A 26,027-nucleotide genomic window follows, 5' to 3' on the forward strand; every position below is an offset into this window, starting at 1 on the left:
ATGGTAGACATACATTATTTAGATAAACTTTAATGACACGTGGGATGAATTTTGAGGCACGTTATATAAAGATTTGTTACATGCGTCGTGGATGTACTTTTTAGTGAAGTTTTAAGAAACACTTCTGCATAATATATATTTTTATGTCTAAAGTACTTGACTAACTCATTGTTCAGTTTTAAAAAGTTGCATCAAAATGCAACATTAAATTTTTATTAAAACCTTTCACACAAATTAGTAAATGAATAGCATAGTAATTGCTTAAAAATGCAAACTTGCATGCACAAACATGAACATTTTCACAGCGACCTACAAACAGCTAGTGTTATCTAAGAGTAATGTTTAATTGAAGTTCAGCATACTTTCAAATTCTAAAACGGCTCCTGTTTTCACTTCTCCCAAGAGGGCTCATTTTCTCCTACTGAGTTCCCACTGTGAAATATTGATGTTTAGGAGTAAGGGACTCAAATCTTGCCAGCATGTGGGAACCCCATAAAGTCCCAAGGAGCCTGATATGTTTGTTCAGAACCTATCTCGTATGACTAGATTATAGCAAAAGCAAAACCCGGCAAAACAAATGACTTTTTACGTATCAATCTATTTTTTGTTTTACTGTTGCTTTGCCTTTGCACCATATTTCATAACAGTTGACATAATACTCGGGTAAACTCGCAACAGAAAACAGGCAACAAAAACAAAGTCTGCAGGAGAATAAAATGTTGGCAACCATCTATGTTGCAGAACAGCCTAATGGGAAATGGCAGAAAATTATATCACCTTCTTGTTAAAATTATTAATTCAGCCAATCAAATCAATAAAGCCTTCCAGGTACTCAAGTGGCAAATAGATAAACTAAATATGTAATTTGTACTTTGTATATTCAGCCTTCTAGTTTAACAAAATAAAACAGGTTAAGTAAATAATACTAGATCTATAAAGAATATGTGGCAACCAGAAGTCGCGTTAAAGGAATATTTTCCGTATTTGACCGGACGTTTTCTTAAACGACGGGAAAATTTGAAGCTCGTCTGTCATTTGACAGGTTATAATTAACACCCTTGACTGGTGCACATGCGCAGACATTATAGACTTTACGCAAAGAGTTAATCGCAGAGGTAAGTAAAACAAACAAACAAAAAAATCCTTTCTGAATATCATCTCATGGACACTGAACTAAATGAGTCTTTCTGACGGGGAGTTGACAGCATGTTGAAGAGTTATGGGCCGGACGCTTTGGAGCGTCTGGTTCAGACCAAACTTTGGTTGAAATAGCGCATTTAAATCCGGGCTCCAGTACATACAGAACAGAGAAAACTAAAGAGATGTTGTGTTAATTCAATTATAGTCTAAACAGAGGAGCCGGCAGTTTTTCTTGAGGAAATAAATAAAGGTGCCAAAGTTAATTAGACTGTAAAATGCGCAGTCCGCTGCACAACCAATGCGAACGCGGTTCCGCCGCTGCAACGTTACACTACCGCGCCCAGAAAGAGAGCGGCGCTCAGGATGAGCACAGCAGTTCCGGGGAAGCAAAACCACAAGAAAAAATCCTCGTAAAAGCGCACACCGAACCACGCACAGGGCAAAAAGCTCGCAGAGTTCAATTGATCGGTTTGGATCAGACAGACTAATGAATTAGCGCAGATTTCTCTGCAGATGCGACCAAGAGAAATTTGTGAGGCGCTGTGCGTTCAGACCCCAGCAGGTTAAGTGCTTGTAATTTAAGTGGAATTTTAATATATTGACATATAATTTTAATTTAATTTATTATAAGTTATTGGGGCCACAGTCAGTGGTTTTTGTCACTACGGAGAAAAAGTTAGATGCATTCATCTGCTGATGGGATCTGGATTCATGGTTCAACTAGGTGAATATTAACTAAACCGCATAACAATGCGGTTAAATAGCCTATGTTAATATAATTATAATTTGACAGGTAAAAATAGTACATGAACGAATCTTTAATTTAATTAAATTTTTTTTAATGCTGTCAGTCAAAATGACAAGAGAACAAAAAATTGTAGCGCGACCTCTGGTGGCAACCTAGTTTTTTTTTTTCTTTTTTACATTGCACATTTAAATTTTGCCAATAAACTTTTCAAGATAAGGCTTCATCTGTGACACTGAATGCACATTTTACACATGTCTGGGATTTGCTTGATTGTAAAACACATGTCAATTTCCAACTACATGGCTTATGTGGCATCGTCTGCAGATCCCTTTATTCTGCAAAGAAAGCAAATAGAGATCATTAGCCATTTTCATTTAACTTACTGGTAAATTAGAATGTCCTCAAAAAGTAAATTTATTTCAGTAATTCAACTCATAACTTACTCATAGTTAATATGCACAGTGTTGTATATTTTGTATTTTTCTCGCTGTTAATTCTGATAAATTTTCCTTACAGGTATTAAAAACTTAAAATTTTGTTTCTCTGAAAATGTTACTATTGCATAGGACTAATAAATCAAATATGTCTAACACAGAAACTGGCCTTCCAAAATGCCTGCCCATGAACTGTACAGCATGTGCTCTCGATTCTTGGTAGAGGGGTCATTTGCCATGAATTACTGCATTTATAACATTACTTGGGATGACTAAAGAAACTGGTAAGTTATTTACTTCACATTTTTTCAGGTTATTATCTTGGCACTGGTTTAAAAACATCTGATGTCGTCTCAGTTTGTTAACTGGCTTTAGAAAAAGAATGCATCTTGGAGACTGCCATTATCCTTGTTGTTAAGTGCAGCTATTTTTTACCACACATTTTCCTTCTACTTAACATTATATGAATGTGCTTGAATGCAGACACACTGTGAAAAGTGGATTCTTTTGCATTTCATTTTGTCTTGCTCTCCTTGAGAAGGGGCTCAATGACTATACACTATCAAGTTAACAGTCCTCCCTAGATTACGTAACATTTTTGTGTTTATATGTTTTCTATTTTATAGCTGTGAGAAATAATCTTTAATGAATAAAAATAAACTTAAAATGTTTTCCATCAGTTTGTTTCTGTCACTTTTAAACTTAAATTACTAAAATAAATAAAATTTTGGATTGTATGCTAATTTATTGAGATGTATGTTTAAGCTTTCTACTTGTGCAAAGCATTCTGTTAAGGACTTACCTCTGACTGTGAGTTTAGTTGAACTCTCTGCTCTTCCTAAACCATTTTCTGCAACAATTTTGTATTCTCCTGTATCCTTGGTTCCCACCCTTAATATTAGCATAGAGCAGACCCCACAGGTGTTGGAGATGAAGTAGTTGGTGTTGGTATTCAGACTGATGTTGTTGCGGAGCCATGTCACATGAGGTGTTGGATCTCCTTTTACGGCACAGCTCATGTAGCATTCATAGCCTTGTGGAGCAGTGTGCATTTTCAGTGGGACAAGGAATTTAGGAGGACATCGCAGGTCACAGGCTTTGGACTCTGGCATCTTCACAGTGAATTTTTCTGCAGAGAATCAATATAAAAAATAATTGCAATATAACTATTGACTTAAAAAATAAAGAAGCAATTCTTCACACGTTAGTTTAAAAATGCCTTTTATGACAAGCTTGTTATGTGGAAAAGGGCTAAAATCTGTCTTTTTAAGTGAAATATATTAGGAAAGCTTTAGCAGTATTTGAGCAACAAAACAAAACTTAAAATTGTTAAAATATTGCATGTACTTTAGGATTTGTGATGCGTAGTTGCACAGTGTTGCAACATATGCTTCTAAACCTGAAAAGCAGATTTGGTCACCTTTTTTGGCAGGAATGAGCCACTTTGCAGATTCGGATGGTTTAGAGGAGCCCATGTCATTCTTAGCATAGACTCTAAACTGGTATTCTCGACCCGGCATGATGTTGCAGGCCGTAAATTTGTTGTTGAAGATTCGATCTGCAATGGTGTTCCAAGTTCTCTTAACTGAATCTCTCTTTGTCACCATGTAGTGCAGCCTGTCATCCCGCTTCTCGTCTGGAGACGCGGACCATGAGATGGTTACTGTGCCAGGAACGTTTTCATCGAGATCCACAGGACCTGGTGGCTTTGGCTCATCTAGAGTTCAACATTTTTGTTATTCACTCTACTGAATTATACATCAAAGGAGAAAGAAGACCACTATTTTAAACTTACCTGTGACTCTAATTTCAATGCTAAATGTTTCCTGTCCTACAATGTTTTTGACAATGATGGTATAGATGCCGGTATCTGAACGTTCTGCTGAAGGAATCAAAAGCTGGGATGTACCCTCAGCATTGCTGATGGTGACCTTTTTAGACACTGGCACGCCATCCTTTAGCCAGGTTACATCTGGCCATGGTGAAGCCTACAACACAATATGAAAACATTACTTCCAGGAGTTTATAGGTATGAATTAACTTCTGTAAGTCATCTGATAAAATACCTCAAAGTTAATGGTGAATCTTGCAGAATTTCCTGCTCTCACAATCATGAAACTCTTGATTTTGGTATCTGTGAATCGTGGTCTTACTATTTAAAGAATAAAAACAATTTTGTTTTTATTAAAATTGAAAAAAGACAAACACATTTCACTGCAAAAATTCAAGATACATTTTACTTAGTTACTTATTATTATTGTCCTATGCACTACACTGACATAGACAATGATTCTGTATAACCTGTAATGGCGCTGATTATATAGTAAAGCACATCTGTAAAATCATATCATGATTCACCCCATCTTTTTTTTTTTTAGATATCCTGGAAATGCATTGAAATGAAAAATATCTCATATTGTTTAGGGATAAACTGCACTTAAAGCTAAATTGAACCAAATGTCTCTCTGTTCCCCCATATTGCTCAAATTATCACATAGTTTTGTTGAAGTATCAAATGCTCAGACATGGCCTAACATAACCAAAGAAGTTATTCAATATAAGTTATGTTAAAGTATCTATTAAAAGATTAACTAAAATAAAAAAGTTCTGCAGTTACATGCAAGCAATCTGCAGTGTAGCATTTTTGTTCTAGATGGTACATCAGTTTCTATGTTTAATTATCACTTTCAACACTACCAAGTTTAATATTAACACAGCTATTCATACTAGGTGAAATATTACAAATGAATCCATTTACAAACGGATGAAGTAAAGTTTTTCAAATCTTTATTTTGGAAAAGGCTTACAGGCTTTCGACCACTTTACTAACCATGTGGAAATTACTGACCAACGCACAGTGCAGTTTTAGCTGTCTCTGTCCTTTTAGCTTATTTGGAAGATAAGCCTTCATGATTAGACTTTTGGTTGAAATTGAATTCAATTTCTAATAATTATTGTAACTTTAATGTCCCCCCAAGTAATAGAGGAAAACTGACAGTGCATGGTTTTGCATGCTGTTTCTTTAAATGTATTTTTAGAGATTGATTTAGGTGCAAATGTTCTTACCAGGAGGGGGCATAGCGAGAATGTAATTGTCCAGCTCCTGAGGCACTCCCTCACCTCCATCATTAGTAGCAATAACTCTCACCCAGTACATGGCCATTGACTTCATGCCCTTTACCGTATATGTAGTCATGGTTATTGCATTAGAATTACATCGATCCCACTCTGTGTTTTCTGCAGGCCTGATTTCCACAAAATATCCCTTTGCTTCATCCTCCTCTCCCTTAATGTCTTTGGGCTTGTTCCAAGACAGGGACAAGTTTGTGTAGGTGGAATCTGTCACTTTCAAATCAAGCACTTTACCAGGAGGCTCTGAAACACATGATTTGGTGCCACTTTTAATGTCACACAAATATTTTATGTAGATTAACAATGACAGTTCTGTCACAACATTTGTAAACATCCACCTACTTTTAGGGTCTCTGGCAAAAACAAACTCAGATGGAGTGCTGAATTCACCAGCTCCAGAGTCATTGATTGCAGACACACGGAACTCGTACTCCATGCCCTCAACCACGTCTTTTACAGCAAATCCTTTACCTGAATAGGAACATTAATGACTACTTTTGATTAGTTTATCCTTAAAAATAAAAATATACTAAGAATTAACAGAAACCGTAGATAAATTATAAAGTAACCTTTAATAATCTCATTTGGGGGATTAACTTGGCCCCAGAGGTTGCTGCCCTTCTTGCGTTTTTCCATGTTGTATCCCAGAATGCTGGTTCCTCCAGTGTCAGCAGGAGGGGACCATGTGAGGTTGATGCAGTCCTTAAAGGCACTGGCAACCTTTGGTGCTGATGGAGGTGCAGGATATGCTGTATGCACAAAAAGCAAACATTTGTTTCAAGTTGTTTTTAAATGAGTCAGCATGCATTTGTTATAATGTTTGTTTTAATTCCTTGATTTACGTAAATGTCAGGTGTCAAATTTAAGTTTCTGTTATCATTGAGTATAACAGAAGAGATGTGAGAAGAGAAAAATCTACACAATTTGAATATCTTCACGCGCAAACTAGATTTAAATTTGTTTAAATTATCAAGTTCAAGTATCAAGTTTTCCATTTTGTTTTTTGTTTCATAAATGATTACATGAAGGAATCTTTGGTGTGTGGTTTTTGATTATTTGGGTAAGATTTCAAAAATTTTGGAATTTGTTAAAACACAGGTCATTTACAATTTAAAACTATAATTTTGACACAGGGGAAATATTCATTTTACCACTATTTTCTTATTGAGTATGTCAAACTTGGTGAGGACATACATCAAAGTCAGGATGGTTACATATGTGTAAAAAGCCTGGTACTAAGGCACAGAACACATCTTAGGTGAACAACAATGATTGTTTCAGTTATATTGCTCTTCACTACAGATTGGTTATTTCAGGTTGCTAAAAAAAACCTGACACCTTTAACTTGAGCTTACCTTTTGTTCCAGCCTGAATATCCTCAGTTTCCATCATTTCACTGGTTCCTATTTCAGTCTCCACTCTGATACGATAACAGTATCTCCTACCATGATCCACGTCGGAGTCTCTATACTTGGCCTCAGGACCAATTGGTCCGACCTTTTTCCAGGTGTTCCGTCCAACTTGTTGTCGTTCAAGGATGTAGTTTTGTATCTTGCATCCACCACTGTCCTTTGGGGGTCTCCACTTGAAATCAATTACAGAGGAGGAGGCTTCAACAATCTCCAGAGGTCCCATTGGAGATGTAGGTTTATCTGTCGGAATACAACATGGTACGGTAATATAGTATTTTAGTTGATCAGAAAGTGTTATGCTTAAATGTTACTTTTGTCAAATACATACCAAGTACATTTAGCTGGCTTACGGCCTCTATTGTCCCAAACACATTTTTCAGTTTTATCTTGATTTCACCGCTGTCTTTCCGCTGCAGCTTCATCAGCAGCAAACGACTGGTTCCATCTGAAGTGTCAATATTTATATTGCCTTCACTTGAAAGTTCTTCACCCTCAAGGTACCATTGGACCTTTATTGGCTCCCGGCCAATGTAAGACAATTTATAAGTAGCTTTGTGTCCCTTCTTTACAGTCACAGGAGCTTTAAGTGCTTCTAGCTCCTCTTTATCAAATCGAGGGGGATCTGAAACCAAGAAAATGCACAAAACCTTTTTTTAAAATTCAGTTTAAAGACTTGCATTCACACTGGTAAATTATGGAAATGTTTTTACCTTCGACAGCAATTTCAGCCTCGGTTTTTCGGCCATCGGCTTCAAATTTATATTTTCCAGCATTTTCCTCTGTGACTTTGTGGATTTTAAGCCTGTGGAAACATCCTTCCTTTGAAATTGTTAAACTCTCAGATGACTGAATCTGGAGGAAAAAATACAAACATTACAACAGTGCGTTATTGCTTCAGCGTCATCCAGGTATACTTTGCTGATAATGACTGCTTTAGGGGTCTGAACTCACCTCAGCTCCATCTTTGTACCAGATTCCTACACACTCTTCACTGCTTACTTTACACTCCAACTCTGCTGCTTCTCCAATAATGGCTTTGCAATCAGAAAGTCCAGCGTGAAAGTGAACGCCTGGGTCTGAGAAGCAAGTAAGTTAATAAATGCATGCATTTCCCTCCTTTTACAATCATGTTTTCTTAATTTTTATCTTCTTTCTAAACATGAATACAACTAAAACCAGAAAGAATATCTAATCTTTTTTTCTCACTCTCTGACATAAAACCACTCTACATATTCTCCATTTTAGGAGAGTTATGATTTTTTTTTTGTTGTTGCTGCTTTCTTCAAATCCAAGAATTCTTATATCCTACCATCACTATGCATGTATATAATTTTGACCAAATCCCGAGAAAATGTGTGGGAGCAAAGTGGCTTCCAACCCTTACTAAGTTTCACCACATCTGTCAGAAAATATTTAACCCCAGTCATTCACATTAAAATTAAATCAAATCATATGCTAAGATGTCGTGTCAACTTCTGAATTTGAAGAAAGTACAAAAACTATTTTCACATTTTGCAAGTGGAAATAACTTTGGTCAACCTACATGTTCTTAATCAGGAAAAGTATGACTTCATGCCAGACAGTAATGGGGAAAAAAGTTGTTTTAAAGCAGTGTTTATGAATATCTGGATTGAACTTCATATGAATAAATGAACAGTCTTTCTTCTTCATACAGACTTACCTGCAAAATATTACATCTCAAGTAATGTTTTAAATTCAATAGAATTTATGTATGAAGTCAAATAACATTTCAAAGTGTGTTTTTCCTTCATTTGAATTGAAGACCTCTTCATGAACATGAAACTTAAATGGCTTATTTTTTAGAGGCTTTCTTCAGTTTGACAAGTTGAGTTCTTAAAGCTTAAAAGAAAGTCTTCTGTGCCATTCATTTTCCTCTATTCATTTTATGTTGACAGAAATACAAGCTGTTGAGAAAGGAAATCACCCTTTCAGTACTGAAAGTTCCTCCTTTTTTGAAGAATGTCTTATTTCTCTTATGGGAAGTCAGTCTTTAGTAAATGTACAAAAAGTAGAAAAAAATATTTCTGGGCATTACCATCCTCCAAGGTCAGCTCATCTCTTTCTTGATTTTTCTGTTATGTTAAAACCTCATGTACACAGTGACTATTTCAGTTATATTGTCTTGCGCAGTGTGTCTACTTCTCTGTGTTAAAATCATTTGCCTGAGTGCACCAACTCATCCTGAATTAATATTTGAAACACCAAGCAGGAATGTTAACAGAGGCATTCAAAGCACAAAAGCTTTCAAATTGTCCACAAAAGACAAACATTGAGACAAACAAAAGGATTTTCTGCTGATGTCCAACCTGCAGGTCAAAGAAACACAGTTAATGACTAATCTGTCTCTGATATTCACAGACTGACTTATAGCCAATACTCCACAAACATTACAAAACATAAATTGGAATCAGACATATTTAACATTCCTCTAAGGCACAATCATGATTTAATTAACTCTTTTGTATTTTAAGTTTAACAGCAAATTTATGGTGATAAACAGCTTTTTGCCCAGTGGTTATGAACTTATTCTGTTAACCCACATACCATATCTGTGAATTTAATCAATGCATTAAATAATTTTTGCAATGATGATACCTCCCATGCAGCAAATAATGCAGTACTCTGCAGTCTTACCGCTAACTCTCTGCTCGATCAATGGGATGTGCCGTGCACTGCCTGAACATTTGCCAGCTGTTGCTGGCTCACCTTCATCTGCACCCTCATCATCACAGCTTGCTGCTCGGCCATGCAACTCTCACCTCGGGCATATCTTCTTCCAACGTTATTGGCTTTTCATTTTAGTTGATTTCATTTTAAATAGCATCAAGTCAATATTTTTTCATTTGCTGTAGAATTAGCCTGACAAATAACATTAATACAAAAATAAAAAAAAAAACATTAAAAATTGAAAATCAGCATAGTGAGAAGATAAATTGCAACAGAAAAAAATATAATGGAGAGCAGGGTCATGGAGAAGATCAACCATGGGATGCATTTTGTATGCTTTGTGTTAAGTTTGCTTTTATGTACCTATAAAAGCAAGTATGCATAAAAGTCCATATCTGGGTTGATTTCTACCATTTCTATTTAAATCCTGCCAATTTGTTCACAATTTTTATAAACCAAACAAGAGGTTTATAACACAATGAAGACAAACATGTTTACAGACATATAAGTACACTTATTACACAGAATACCCAAATATATCAAATACCACTGCCTGGCCAAAAAAAAAGCTGCTGCTTGATTTTCACAAGCTAATTTGTGAATTGGAGCTAATTGTTTCTGTAGCTGAGGAGAAAAAAGATTAATGGTATAACTTTGTTTTCCTTTTTTAGATATTTCCTCTTCTGTTCTGGATCTTTTTTTCCCCCTGTCCTTTATGTTCTACCAGTAATGATTGTCAATTTTGTAAAAAATTATCATCAGCCAACATAAAACATAACAAACATCATTTGATATACAAAACGTTTGTAATCATTTTAAAATACTTGTAAATAAAGTAGATAATTGTAGATTAATGTTAGGTGTTGATTATAGACTCATATGAAGTCAGCAATCTTTGTTGGAAAACTTTCGTAAAATATTTCTAAACCCCACCATTAAAAAAAACCAGCACATTTTCTATATTTACACATTTTTTGCTGGGTCAAGGTGAACCTAAAGAAAAATTTAGTTTGATGGTAGTGAAAATGAAAATAATATTCACTTTATGATTTAGTTTCTTACCTATAACAGTATCGGGAACCAGTGGGCCAGCTCTTACTCGTTTTTTCTGCTCCGCTCCTTTTTCTCCTCCTTCTCCTTTCTCTCCTTCGCCTCCCACATCCCCCTTCTCTCCTTCTCCTTCCTTTACTCCTTCCCTTCCTTTTGCTCCCACTCCTTCTCCCTCAATGTCCTCATCTGAATCTTCAAATGAATCCTCATCGCTTTCGACCTCAGAACCTTCTTCCACATCTCCACCCTCAATGCCTCCAGCCCCACCTGCAGCTCCACTCCCATCTCTCCCTCCAACTCCTGCAGCACCACCAGCAACTCCTGCAGCACCACCAGCAACTCCTGCAGCACCCCCTGCACCCCCACCTGCAGCACCACCAGCAACTCCTGCAGCAACTCCTGCAGCACCCCCTGCACCCCCACCTGCAGCACCTCCGGCACCTCCACATGCAGCACCACCATTAACTCCTGCAGCACCAACTAGACTACCTGCTGCACCATCTCCACCTGCAGCACCAGCAGCTCCACCTGCAGCACTACCTGCACCAATACCTACAACGCCCCCTGTTGCCCCACTGGCCCCATTGGCGGCAGATCCTTCCCCAGCACCAGCTACTTTTTTCTTAGTTTTCCTAACAGCTCCATCTTTGTCTGCGGCTGCTCTCTTTGCCTTTGCTGCGGCTTTAGCCGCTGCCTTTGCTGCAGCTTTGGCCTCAGCCTCTGCTGCAGCTTTAGGCTCAGCCTCTGCCTTTTGCTTTGCTCGGGCAGCTGCAGCCGCCAATTCCTTCTCTTCTTGAGCTTTTTTGGCGAGTTGTGCTTTTTCTTCCATTTCTTTCTGATATCTTTCTTGCTGTTCCTTTGCTATTCTCAGCAGTTCTTCATCATTGCCGGCTCCAGCAATGGTGGTTTTCCTTACTGCCTTTTTGGCCTTTTTGGCTGGATCTTTCTCCACTGCAAGAAAAAATAAGTAAATAAATAAATAAACAAAATTGTGGTCTTGTAACTGTACTATCTTCATATTTGTGATATCTTCAATCGGTCAGGAGCTTATTTCCAAACATCGAAAGTGGGCAATAAAAGTTTTCTCACCCTCAATCACAAGCCAGGCATTGCAAGACTTGATTCCTGCCACAGCAGCATAAATGCCACCATCCAGAGGCAGGCAGTCTCGCACAATCAACTTATGGATGAGTTTATCTTCAGATACAATGATCTCATGCTTCTCATTATTTGTCAGCAGAGCGCTCTTGCCATACCAATTGATCTCATTCATTGGTGCAGTGAGTACACACTGAAAAAGAGCATCCTCTCGCTCTTCCGCCTTGACCTCTTGAATTTTGACGGCAAAGTCAACTTCAGGCACTGCAGAGTTTGAAGAGGGAGATGAAGGCCTTTCATTACTTCTATGCATTTAATTCAATGCCAACTTAGCTAAGTCTCATTAATGGACACTTTCTTTGTGTATGTTTGATTCAAACAAACATCAGTTTGACATTGAGTGAGATATTTTACATTTTAAAAGCAAAGAATTTCCCAGCAGATGTTTGATTTTTATTTCATATAAGTTAAATGTCTGTTTCTGTGTTAAATAATCAGTGACTATGTTTCTGTGTCTGTTAATGGCCATATCTTTGTATGTTTAGCCCAGTTGCTTGGAAAAGCAATAAAGGAGAAATTGCTGCCACCAAATTTTACTTTGGCTTTCATCTTGGATATTTTCCCACTGGCTAAGAGTTTATATATTTAGCAGTGTTCCTGTCCAACACATTCTCACTCCCGACTCGTCATATATTGACGAGTTGGGACAATTTCTGACCATGCGTCACATATTGACGCGAAGGGTACCCCCTTCGCGTCAAAAGTTGATGACTTGGGCAGGGTCCTTCAGCGTCACATGTTGACGATTTGGGAATGTCACATGTTTTACGTGGATTTTTGACGCGAAGGGTTCTCGTAACTGCTGCCGAACCTTCAAAACCCAACGATTTGGTTAGGTTTAGGGCAAAAATTACGGTAAGGCATAGTGTAAAACCCCTCGCGTCACATATTGACGCGAAAGGGTACCCTGCGCGTCAATATATGACGAGTTGGGAGTGAGAATGGGTTGTCCTGTCCTATATGTAGTCACTAGAAAATTTACTGCTCTCAATAACCTTTTATGTTTTTTTCTTTCACAAAGCAGATATTCTTGAGCCAGTTCTGTTTTTGGAGTCGGATGACATTTCTTCTAAACTATCACTATATAATCATAGAAAAAAGTGGCACAAATCTCACCTTGTTTTGCGAGTACATCTTAAAGTTTGAATTATGTTGTGAATTGTAAAAAAAAAGGAACAAACACAAATATTTCAAGTTACCTTAAACCTAATCTGCTCTTACCTTTAAAATCTGTGGAAAATACATTGACTCCCTCAACATCCACAGAGTAGAGCCCCGCATCATTCTTACTTAGATTTTTGATTGTGAACACATATTTTTTGCCAACTTGTTTTAAATTATGCTTCATTCCTTCTCCGTCTTCCTTTGAGAATGGCACCATGACACCATCCTGCAGAAATTTTCAATTATATGATAGTTTATGCTTATCAAAATTCTTCAAAATAAACAAGGATTGTCCATGTGCTTCACCTTGTACAGAAATATTTTGCTGCCAGAATCTAAGAGGTCCATATCCAACTCAATTGTTGCACAGTCATCATCTTTGACCTCCACAGGTTTGAGCGTCCTGATATGTGAGATGAACTATAGCAAAAATAAGCAGGTGAACGTAAATCATGAAAATAATTAGAAAAAATAAATCATGCAAGAGTACTTCTTTGCTTTTGGGCAATATCATAACTCATCCAAAACAACAAACAGCAGGAACTGTACCTGTGCAATCTCCTCTTCACGCTCTTTTTTCATTTCAGTAAGTTTCTTCAACATGCCACGGAAATCTGTGATGCCATACTCTACACAGATTTGCTCGTAATCTTTCTTTTCTGCACTGAGCAGGATTTCCCAGACCTTTTCGTTGGCATCCATTGTCTTTTCCTCACGTGTTCCATCGGGATTACTGCAAAGTGACACATTTATTGTGTGAAGATCGACTAAAATATTAGTTCTTATAGTTGAAAAGGTACTAGGCAACCATAAAAGATATTACATTTTACTGACCGTGTTTTGAGTTTTTTTCTGAACTCCGTTGCATCTAGGGAAAGTGTGGGATAGTTTATGTAAACAGACAATTTCTTTTCACAATTCACTGACTCAAAACAAAACAAAAAAAAAAATGTATGAGATGTCTTTCTGTCTTTGTGGAAATGTAACTGTTTTCCTGAACTAGTTAAACATAATTATAGATTGCTCAATTAAAGTAAAAAGTAGAAAAAAAGTTTTCACATTTATTTTACATTTGTAAGAGATGCCAGTAAATGTGGAACTAATTATAAAAAGAAAAACGTATTTAATATTTTTAAAAGCAGAATTGTCACTGAATAAAATTACCCAAGTAATTACAGTGATATAATTATTATTTTGTCAAAATAATTTCATTTCAATTTCATTGCAGTAATGTACTGCTGCAATGAAATCTTATTTTAGCCTAAGGCTTTTTCAAAGTCTGGAATGCATTTTTTAGTATATCAGCATACTAACAAAATCAAAAGAAAGGACAGTTATGATTTTATATGCGTAAAGATTAGTTGTGTAAGGTTTACCTTCTCCTTGAATCTTTTGAAGTTCCTTGGTCTTAGAGAATCCCACTGTGAACAAACAATACAAAACTTTAATTTCTGCTTCACAATGTGTCCGTTTGATCTAAAGATACCTTTAGCAGAATAAAACAACTTCAGTTTTACACAGTTAATCATACCCTCAATAACATTCAGAATAACGGTGCAAACAGCTCTCCCATATTCATTGGCTGCATAACACTTGTAGGTGTCAGTATCTTCTGGAGCTACCTTAGGGAACTAGTACAAGGGTAAATAGAGGACACATCAGTTTTTTTTTTTAGTCATACTGTCAATGTTTCATTGTTAACTATTAAAGTTTTATATTTATTGTCGATGACAGCAATTTGTATTTTTTGCTTTATTAAAACTTACCTCGAGGGTATGTTCATTTGTTGCCGGATCATATTTTTGTTGACACACATCAGGGTGAAAAATGATTTCTCCATTTGCTCTGCTCCATGTTACAGTAGGTGTTGGATCTCCCACCACAATGGCTTTAAAGTATGCAAATTTGCCTGCAACATAGCACTCTTAGTCAAATTTAAAAGAAACGAACAAAAAAAACCTTCAAAATAAATTGGCCATGAACCGAAATTAAAACATATTATTTTTAGATGAGTAAATATAGATAATGTTTTAACGGAACAATTTAGGATTTTTTTAAAATGTATTTTTAATGTATTTATTTATTTACAAAAATTAGTTAGATAATGGTTTGTTTAGACTGGCTGACATCAGATCCAGTCTCTAACAAAAATATGTACATTTATGCACATATTTTAGAGCAGTTAAGTAAATAACTTAACTTATTATAAATAATAAGTAAAATAATATAGTTAAGTAAATATTTAATATAATTGTGAAACACTTTGTTCCTGGAACATGATCATATTTCAGCACAAGGTTCTTGTTTAATAGTACATGGAATACTTTCTGTAATGTTTAGGATGTTGGTGAAGCTCTCTTAGAGACCTAAGTGAGGGTAACCATAATGATCTCTTAAAATGTAATTGGAGAAGACATCAAAATATTGTCAAAGGGAAAATAAGAAATCACAGCTTTGTTAAAATTCTAATTGGCTTTTGAAGTATTGATTGTGACATTTCAAATATTGGTTCATGAAAATCAGTGAGGAAATTCTTATTACGTATTGCAAATATCTTATCAGAGTTGATAAATCCATCTCATATTTTTCTCTCATTATAGTTCTTCCTTAACTCTTTACATGCAACCATTTATTATCATGAATATCGTTTTCTGTTTTAGAAGTGGGGCTATATATTTGCAATACATTACCTTGTGGTTGTTTATATTGTCCTACTGCATTGATTTTTCAGCTGTTAATTGTGGCAAGGTTGCAGTTTGACCAAAAAAACTGTCTAAAATTCCTAGTTCTTGCAGAGAACAGACATGTGCAAGTGTTTTGAGTTTTTTTTTTTAAAGAAGTGTATTGGTTCTTAAACCTGGACTTTCAAGCCTTTGAGCTCAGATTATCTGTCCCCAACCATACTGCTTCTTTCCAGGTAATCTGAAAACACAGTTCATATTTGCAGACAGAAAAATCTTACCCTCTTGGATAGTAAGGGCTATGGGTTTTCGTGTGAAATCTGGAGTTGTTTTTCCTTCAGGAAGTTCCTCCATAAACTGTGTAATCATAACACCAGGCACTTTTGATTTCTTCTTGATGCCTAAATGAACCAATTAAGTACCAATTAATAAGCTTACAAACAGAATGTTGCAAAACCAAGTATAAGTGCAAAAATTAAGCAGAAATTCATTTAAATGTGTATTTTAATCATTAAAATAGTTATTTTCTCTGCTCCATCAGGTACATATCATAACATAAAAAAGACAGTTGGATAGCACTGAAACTGATTTCATAATGAAAACAAAACAAAAATTGACAGGATGTATGATTGTCGTTTTAAAGCCCACTCACACCAGGCTATGACTGCTGTGTGGTCTGAAGAGCTCCACAAGAGTCCAAACATCTATGGATTACAGAAAATTTTTAAAACCTTCTTTTAGTTTGAAGTTAGACAGAATGCGACTATATTATCTGTCCTGATCTGATTTATTTATTTTTGTCTTCTGCTTTTCTGGTCATCCTACCACAGTTCATGAGAATCACATCTCTAGGAAAAATAGTTCTTGTCACAAACTGTCCAATTTTCCTGCAAACATCGGAGGTTTCTGGATCTCCACTGCCACTTTCAACCTTACTGTAAACACATGTAGTGTTTTCAGCATGTTAAAAGCAGTCTATACAGACTGCTGTGCACTAATAAACGTGCCATCTGGAGCACATTTTGCAATCTGCTACAAGACTCCATTAGGATACTTGTGAATCAGTCAAGCCAAGCCGCTAAAGCCTTAGGTTGTGATTTGAGACCCACTGTGAGTGTTGTAAAATTAGACTGTAAAACTGCAAAATGATGCATTTAAAGTGCAGCCTGAAAAACTCAAATCTTTATTCAGTCATTCAATAATCACAGCCTGGGGAGAATTTAGAGGTGTGTGATCCTCTCCCTAACTGGGTGTCCTTCTCCAGCAATGAACCAAACACTTACTAATTTATTTGTCCAAGGGGGTTTGAGCACACTGCTATAGAATTGACAAAGAAAACATGAATTGTTCACTACTAGCTGCCTGCTTATGTCCTTTTGACTGAAGCCAGAGCAGTGGCTTAATGCACTGCACATAACAGCCATACTAAGGAGAGAATTATAGAAGCCTTAGCATGAGGTCAGCATGGCCAGTCCAGCTTCAACTTCTCAGAGTAATAAGCCTGCTCCACTGCTCCACTGCTACTGGTGCCATTACACTCCCCCATGCCTCTTCAAGGACTTCTATGCTGGCATTAGAATTAGAAACCACAACAACTTATTTCTTTACATAAGTTGTGTCAAAGTTCAAAACAGTCAGGGAACTCTCATGTGAATAATGAGAAGCTTGCTGTGCTTTTAATATTTAACAAATGAACTCTCCTAGACCCCACAAGGTTTTTATGCCATTGTGCAGTTTTAATCTGGTGTGAGAGGGCCCTAGATATCAGGCATGTATGTTTACCCAAAAAGAGTGTGATCCTATTGGGAAAATGCCACTGAAACGGAACAAACTGTGACCCAAACATGCTGTTATACAAACCCACAAAAGATTTTCACTACATTTTGTTCCATTTTACTAACCTAACTGATTTATTTTAGCCAACTCAGTTGTGAAGGGAATGGATATTTGGTAAGTTGCCATTGTTTGACCCAGCCAATATTTATTTTATTTTTTATCTTGCTCTCCTGGTTTTTACCAATCCAAAAACTATTCTCACTGGGATAAAATATAACTTGTTCAATTTCCATTCCCACCTACTTTGCTTCTTTTTGCATTCGCTTTACCCTGACCTCTCACCAACACATGTAGGGCTGAGCAGAGTTAATGGAAAATGCTTACTATGAAAGAGCAAGATAAATTGTTATATCTTTCTTTTTTTCCAACAGGGGCATAATCTATATTCATACTTGGGTTAACATAGAGGTAGTTTTTAAATAAAACTACCTCTGTTTCACATCATTCACAGCTCATGCATGAACTAGAATATATTTAAAGAATTTTTCAACTGTTTTTCTTTTTCCCCTGAAATGTATAATGAATTACATGCTCTTGAAACTGCAAATGTAATATGCTATTAATGTGTATTTAAAATTGTCCAACTCTCCCTTTCTCAGTGGTATGAGAAAAGGGGTCGCTTTCCCAAATTTACCTAAAGAGAAAAAAAACAAAGCCAAATCTTTAATAAGAGTTAGTCTTTGTGAAATTTGTCTGCCACCAAGGTCCTGCTTCAGGAAACAGAACTTATTAAAAATGTTTAGATCTTTAACCCTGAGTTCCCTGAGTTGGGTTTTTGCTTTACCTCACCTTCTATTGTCTTTCCATTTCTTCATCCAAACAGTGGATGTCAAGATGCAAAACGAAATGCATTTTTGTGCCGAAGCTTTGTCTGGAGAAAAATGTGATTTTTTATTGATTTATTTTTGTTGTTGTTGTTTTATTGTCTCCAGAGACAAACATGCATCATATATAAATTGGGGATAGTCCTATTTTGATGCCAATATTTCTAAATTTATCTGTAATCTGTTTACAAAGAAAACAAGCTTCCAAGGCACATCTGGTTTTAAAACCAATAAGATGAAAACTATGTAAAAGGAGAGATCACATTTATCCTATTAGCTTCTCTCTATTAGGTCCCTATTAAATTCAGAATATAATTTAAACATCTTTTTGTACATCAAATATTTGATTGTTCCATATGTTAATAATGGTGTACTTGGCTTTCAAATTGCAGGTTTATGGAACATTTGCACTTGACTCACCCTGCAGTTCCAAAAAGTGACAGATGGAGCAGGAAGATAATAAAAGCTAAAAATGGGAAAAGTTGCTCTAAGGAAATAGAGCAAAATCAGAGATCTGGAAAAAATTTAAACTGGTAACATTTTAAAATGATATGTTGAAGTACTTTGGGCACTGTCTTCTAGTTAAAATTAATTAGTTGGGTTGGATCAGACTCTGACACAATGCTTATGGGGTCCAGCTGGGTTGGGTTGTATTTTTAGGCCCGATTTAAACTCAAAATGTTTTTAGTTTTTTTTTTTTTTTTTTTTTTTTTTTTTATCAAATCTCTAACAAAGTCCTGAAAGCTGTGATAATGCTGTGGCTAAATATATAAGAGTGCATTGTGTATAAGAGTAAAATTGATTTTCAAATGGTATTTTCCACTTTTCAGATTTTTATTAGAAATTATTTGTAAAAACCATGTGCTCATCCATATAAAATATAAAAAGGTTGGAAACTGTGACAACATTCAAGAAGTATCAGTTATTTTACAAGGCTTATACATGTCAGGGGTGTCCTTTAAGCTGCTTATCATAAGCCTTCAATGTAGGGGTAAAAAAATTACTACACATTTTGTAGTTTTTGCATCCGAGCAACTCCATGACAGCTATGTCAGAAAACATAAAAAGGTCAAATGTCTCAGGAGTATTTATTTATTTTTTTAAGTTTGCTCTTTTTTATATTTTCTCTGAGAAACAACAATCATTTATAATTAACCTTCCTTGTGGGTAAACAATCCAGAATTTGACTTATTTTGAGCTTAATGACAATAACATTAGCTTATTGCATCAGTCACTTTCTCTGGATTGTCATATTATGTGATGTTTCCTGTAATATAGTTTCCTGTGTTGAGCTTGAAAGTCACTTTTGTATAGGACAGATCTGGATTCAAGGTTGTCAGTAAAAAGTGGCATTTTCCCATCGACTCTCAAGCTAAAGTAGAGACATCACAATCATTCAGAGCGCCTACTTGTCACAGCTTGTCACAAGTTTTCACATGGTACGAAGGTTGTCACAATGAAATGCATCCATTGTGCCACAGAAAGGTTTGTCATCCATTTTTGGAAAGCACCTTTCAAGGTTGAGGACAGAGATGATAAGGATAATGAAGATGTAATTTTTCATGCAACGAAACCCAGCATGGCATCATGCGTGCAGAAAATTATTCATTTGTATTTTGATTATCTTTTTTTCTTGCATACCTTTGTCGTCCTGGTGTACTCCCTCAGAACCGTCGATTTAACACGCAACATGACAGAAGGAAAAGGCACAGGACAGGTAAATATAAATCCTGACAGAAGAACCAACCAGGTTGGAACTTTGACAGGATTAAGAACACAGAAGAAACACAAGGGACCACATAATACATAGAGTTTGTAACCCAAGGTTGGGTGGACAAATACAACACAGAACATCTGCAGATCAAATATGCAGAGACTGACAACACAACAAAAACTATTAGTGATAGACAAAAGATGATGCAGCATGTTATCATATGGCGTGTAAGAGTTGTGCCGTGCAACTGTTAAGACTCAACACAGAGCTTTCTTACATATTTCCATATTGCAGACTTCTCAGGATGATTTCTGCTTGGTGCTTGAGATTAATTCAGGTAATACTTGGAGAAAAGCAGGTTGTAAGAAAATCCATTTTAGAAAGATAATGTTTCAATTCTGTGACTATTTGAAAGCATCCCTAATGTGCTGCATTGCCTCCCTTGTTGCCATCAGGTCATGTGTTGGACGTTCAGTAATTTCTTTACCACATTTCATCAGGAACAGAGAGGTTTCCTGTGATGCTTTTCTTTGGTGGTTACAGCTTGGTTTAATTCAATCTTCTTTCACTAAATTTTTGTGATTCTGTTCTGGAGAAAAGCACCATAACCAGAATGCAGTTCTCACCGGTGTAACTTGATAATTGTTTCTTGTCTTTGTGATGCAGGAATTGGGTGATCTCATCACCGTTTCTGTCCGTATCTTCTTTGGTGAGATATCTTGGCATTAAATGCTAAAGAGCACATAAGTTGTCACTGACAGTTGGAGTTCCTCCACTTGATTTTATTTCCTCTGCAATTATTAGCTGTTCACGGCTTTAACCAAAAATGTTGGATTCCACATCTTCAAAGATCTTTCGAGATTAGACAATGTTGGTACTGTCTTCTTTGTCGTTGCTGTTTTGTTGGGTATGTCTACGTCTTGTACATATTTGATACTTGGTTGCAATCTTAAATGACTATGAAGTTTACTTATAAAGTGTAGTTAAGTTGAATCATGTTGATCTCTGGATTAAAAGAAAATGTAGGGAGAGGCAGCTGTAATACCAACCTTACTGACTTTTGCACTTACCTGCCTGCCCAGTGGCAGTTTCATCGGCCACCTTTGTCTTCTTCAACATCTTTATTTCCTCTTCAGATCAGCAGATTCAGGGGACTCTGAACAAAAGACAGAGAGATAAAACAAAAACCCTTAGCACCTCATACATACATATCTCATATTTTCCCCAGACTTTGAGGAGACAGTCTTAACTTAGAGATGGCTTATAGCTTATTATTAATGAATTCTCTTTGAAAATATAAGGACAGACCACTCAAAGATTCTTACAGAAATATCTGCCATTTTTGGAACATTTTTTTTACTTCAAATTCAAAAGGCTTTTTGGTTATACCACTCCTGCCCACTGATTGCAGTTACCTAAAGCTGGCAGTAAGAGGCAGCAGCTGGTGTTATTTACAGTAACTGTTGGTCATAACATGATCTGAGTTCCTGTCTCATGAGGTCTTCACAGACAGCTGTAAATTAAGCACAGATTTTAGTGACGCCTTAAAGATGCATGAAAAAGAATTGAATATTTAAAACTACATGAAGTGGCAGTGTTTGGGCATTTGAAATGAATTTCCATATCTTTAGAATGAAAACTCTACAAGAGAAGCTACTTTCAGGTATAAAAGACAACATTTGCTGGTACAACGCCCTGGGAAATGTGTACAACTTGGCAAAGCTCTGTGTACTGAAGCAACAAAGTCATCTGTAGCTGACTAAAAGGGTCATACTTTCCATCACATGAATTTTGACAAAAGCTATCAGTGTGGTTCTTTTTATCCTGGGAATTGAGGCTTGGATTAGCTTTATATGATGTATACAAGTGTTAATTTGTAAACTTTTTTTAATACTAATGATAGGTAGCTATCTGGGCAGTAAGGATTACAATAGGAATGCCTCTCTAAACACCTATTCTTTTTATGTTTGGAACAACACCATATTAATTGGTTTGGAATTTGCACTCTATCCATTTTAGTCTCATCTGTCCAGATTGAAGTATATTTTTTCATCTTTTCATGTTCTTTTGCTGTATAATTACCATGTTGTTAAATAAAAATGCAGGGAAACTCATAATGTATAACATCCAAAAATACATATAAGCAAGAGATACAGGGTCTTGCTGTATCTCTTCTAACCATCTCTTTGGTCATGGATTGTTGTATAAAGGCCTGACAAACTGCCTATGCTGTGCTGTGACGTTTTTCAGTGACAGTCCTTTTGATGCATAGATGAACAAATGGTAGATATGAGTGCTGGTGTTGAATTTAAATTTTTAGGAACTCTGTTTTAGTTCCTCTCTGTTGCTATGTAAACTTCTTTCACATCAGCAGATTACACACACAAGACTATATGTTGAATCTAATCTTAACATTACCTACTTAGCCCCAAATAATTTTCATCCATGACAGATTTAAGTATATGTTTTAATCGAAAATAACTTTCAACTGAAAAGTCTGTTTCTGATAGGAAATGAGACAAACATCTTTGAAAGGAAAAGAAGACAATGTGAAATGAAATTTATTTGATTTTAATTGCAAAACATCTGCTCAAAAACTTGCAATTTTTACTTGCAGGTAGTGAAAACATCATTTCTGATATTACAGCAATCAAATCCCTCTTGTACAGCTGAATATCTTTTCACACGTTTCCACTTGCTTGCATTTGACAATTTTTTTTATTAGGTCCAATTCTTTGATATTGGAACGCTTCCTTCCCATCACTCTTAACATTTCTCTTATCTACTCTGCAGATTCTATTTCAGATGTCAAAACATTCATATTGCTGCTATTTAGAAAAACATTTTGGTTATCTTAAAAAAAATCACTTTAAAGCTAAATTTGGCAGGAGTAAGAATTATGGCCTTACCTGTATCATTGTTTTTGCCACTCAATTCTACTTGCTATATTTTACTTGCGGAATCATATTTACTTGCGAATTCTGTTCACACAAACAAGGAATTTAGCTACAGTTCCGTTGCTCTCAATAAAGACTTTTTATATATAAACATACAAAAAAAGAAAATTAGAAATACATTCTTTTTTTTCCTGTTTTGTTTGTTAAAGCTTCTACCTTTGTCTTCTGTTAAAGATGTCAAAAGTAGCTCACTTAGAAACATTGGTTTATCTGTGACTCTGCAATAATTGCTAATCGACTCATGTGACGCTTCGATGCTACGTAATTCACTGCCGTGCAAGTTGACCTATCGACTCTCTCTGGTTGGACTCGGATTTAAGGTAGTTGGATTTCCAGAAGTGATGAATAACTTTATTTTTTAGAATTTTCAGTATTTATAATTTATCAGAACATTTTATTCTTCTAGCAGTCTTTCTATAAAGAAAGTCAGCCTTTTTGTAATTTTATTTAATTTGTTTTAGCAGATATGCAGCATATGTTTTTAATATCCATGCTTTTGAATTTGTACTCTAAAGTGAGGAGTTCTTGCAGCAACATTGTATTATAAACCACATATGTAAGACCAAAGCAGTCTGTTGGTGAAGATTTGCTGGCATGAGGTTCTGTGTAATGAAAGATATCCCACCCTCATGTTCTCTAGTTTTTTTGTTTTAGCTCATTACACGTAGGGTGCGATGTTTGGCTTTTGCACTCCGTTTTAATGAATTCTGACTTCTGGAGGAGGGGTACTGACGACAAAATAGTTCTGAATCCACCCTGAACAACACTCTGTGATTTGTGCTGCAGGCTACATTTCAGCAGAAACTTCTTTGGCTTTGACAGTGGAAAATAAAAATGCATGCCTAATAATCCCATTATGTATATCCAGTATACAGAGAGGCAGGTTGTCATTGATGGTAACCTGAAAAGTTGTTCGGATTAAGGTAAGAGACAGGCTTTTGGAAATGTTCAACCTCTGAAAAGAAAAAAGAAACTATATATTTCAGCCAGGGTGTCTGCTGCAGTTTACTTTAAATGCTGAAAATCTCAGAGCAGGATGTTACATCGAACCACTCCTTAGTTGATATAATAGCTCAGGTATAATATACAGGAATAATTCATCACCATAAGAGCATGAAGTGATATATATGTCTTTCTGTCTGTCTATGACAAATGTGACCCCTTTCTTTCTGTGTTCAATCCTCTCCTAAGCAAAGGCATTAAAGATGTTGCTTCAACTAATTCTGTTTGTTGTGCATCCCATAGATTTTACCACTAACTCAGAGCTTTTTAGAATTTTTCCTCTCTTAAACAAAGGAAGTGTTTCCTTTTTCTTGAGTTTCCCTCTGTCTTCTTAAATCTCTAGTCGATTGTGACTTAGAACTGTTCACACTGAACCAGGTTCTGCAGTAGTTTTCTTCCTTTTAAAAGTAAGTCTTCTTTTCCATGTTCACAACATTCATGCACATTATGAGTAATTTCTGCAAAGTTAATAACTGAATGCTTTAAAGTAAGTAACTCAGTTCAGTTAGGTGGGTTCCCTTGGAAACCTATAACCAATTAGCATGATAAACTGAACTTGAGGAACTGTTTTATTACTAGAATTGAATTGGTGTGTAGGCTTTACAGTCAAAACTGATTCAAATTTCAGTTCATTTCAATTTATTTATTTATGCAATGAAAATTGATAACGAATGGCAGAAGGCAAACAAATACATCAATATACAGAAATATTTAACACTTTCCATCAAACTACAGAGGCACATTCAAAGTCAATTACCGACACCAAGCAATATTGGACTGGCATTTGATTTACTGTGGGCATGTTCAAAACTTTACTAGTGCACTTTAGTAGCATGTGTTTTAAAGTAAACACAAATCTAAAAACATTAATATGTACATAAATATCATTGGGTAATGTTCTTAATACAGTATTTTACTACCCTTATAACTTGCCTTCGGCTATCCTTTACCAATTCCTGTAAAAAGAACAAACAACATCTTAAAAGAAAAGTTTTCTGAAAAGTCTCTGAAGTAATCGCACAACACAAAGTCAGAACATACTTAATATAATAGCAGTACGTGACATCCAGCTTCCACCCACTTCAGCTGACTGCACCACTGACCACATACACTGAAAATGGCATCCAGTAGCTTCTCAAATGTCGCTCCCAGCTTTTTTTCCCCAACATGTCAGTGATCGCAGAAGAGTGAACAAGACAGAAAGTGGCTTGAGCAATGTAACTCACAAAACTCAGCTTAATGGCAAGACCTTTGGTGACAAATGAGCTCTAATGGTGCTACATGAACCTCCCTTTGGATTTACTCATGTGTTCAAAAATAGCATGATGTCAAATTGAAAAAAAAAATGCTTTCTCCCTTTCAGAATTTTTTATTTGCTTTATTTAATTGCATTGAAGACATGTATGTTTCTAACAATGATCTTGATATGCATACATTTTAAGGTGTACCACCTAAAGACGCATGGAGAAGACGACATGAACCACAGCCCTGAAGATTCTTCAACGTCAAAAGAAATTGATCACTTGCCAAACTACAGTCCACTTCTTGCTCCCCTGTGCCTAAAGCTCAGGTTACTATTGAATTGATATCTTCATCTAAACTTAGTTGTCATCCAACAGCTTCACATCTCTGACCATATTTCACTGATACAACCTCTTTAAAAATTTGAAATTTAAGCTCAGTAACCAGCATAAGGAAATTTCAAGCATCAGAAGCAAATATGCAACATTTAATCTACAGCCTAATGAATAACGTTTTGAAATACTTTGCACTGTAATGCCAGGTTCCACTGCAACTGCCTAGACTAGTGCACTTATCTTTTCTATCCCATCATCATTCAACATGAAGCATTAATCTGGATATTAGCATGTGGAAACATGCAAAAATATATATCTTTTTTACCCCCCTGCTCTGTAAAATTTCTGATCAAGCCTTCATTTTGTGGACCACCTACCTGTTCCCTTCTCTTTCAGTCAGCACTCTGGTCACACTGTGCCTTCCCCTATTTTTTTTAACTGTAACAGATCCTTCCTGCAGCTTGCAAAGCAGTGCTTGATGCTTTACTTCAGCTCAGACCCAGTGACTGC

The 26,027-nt window shown here is 36.1% G+C and overlaps 1 protein-coding gene across 5 annotated transcripts; it reads right to left on the reverse strand.

Moving 5' to 3' along the window:
• Nucleotides 1-14: 14 nt before the first annotated feature.
• On the reverse strand, nt 15-26,027 carry LOC102221210 (immunoglobulin-like and fibronectin type III domain-containing protein 1). Of its 5 annotated transcripts, XM_023325004.1 has the most exons (25): nt 24,982-25,107; nt 24,874-24,896; nt 21,052-21,137; nt 15,889-16,008; nt 14,693-14,835; nt 14,458-14,557; nt 14,303-14,347; nt 13,761-13,794; nt 13,476-13,659; nt 13,233-13,346; nt 12,984-13,152; nt 11,694-11,966; nt 10,617-11,555; nt 7,818-7,942; nt 7,577-7,718; nt 7,195-7,488; nt 6,810-7,106; nt 6,024-6,203; nt 5,797-5,925; nt 5,389-5,697; nt 4,389-4,474; nt 4,118-4,310; nt 3,743-4,039; nt 3,125-3,451; nt 15-2,223 (listed from the first exon to the last, which is right to left on the reverse strand). In XM_023325004.1, exons 3-25 carry the CDS (start codon nt 21,098-21,100, stop codon nt 2,219-2,221), a joined length of 4,554 nt encoding a protein of 1,517 aa, XP_023180772.1. In that variant the 5' UTR covers nt 21,101-21,137; nt 24,874-24,896; nt 24,982-25,107; the 3' UTR covers nt 15-2,218. The 5 variants fall into 5 exon arrangements, with proteins under 5 accessions (XP_023180772.1, XP_023180771.1, XP_023180773.1 ...); XM_023325003.1 differs by lacking the exons at nt 24,874-24,896; nt 24,982-25,107 and adding an exon at nt 25,895-26,027; XM_023325005.1 differs by lacking the exon at nt 24,874-24,896.

Source organism: Xiphophorus maculatus, chromosome 20 (assembly GCF_002775205.1).
Source record: "Xiphophorus maculatus strain JP 163 A chromosome 20, X_maculatus-5.0-male, whole genome shotgun sequence".
Classification (NCBI taxonomy): domain Eukaryota; kingdom Metazoa; phylum Chordata; class Actinopteri; order Cyprinodontiformes; family Poeciliidae; genus Xiphophorus; species Xiphophorus maculatus.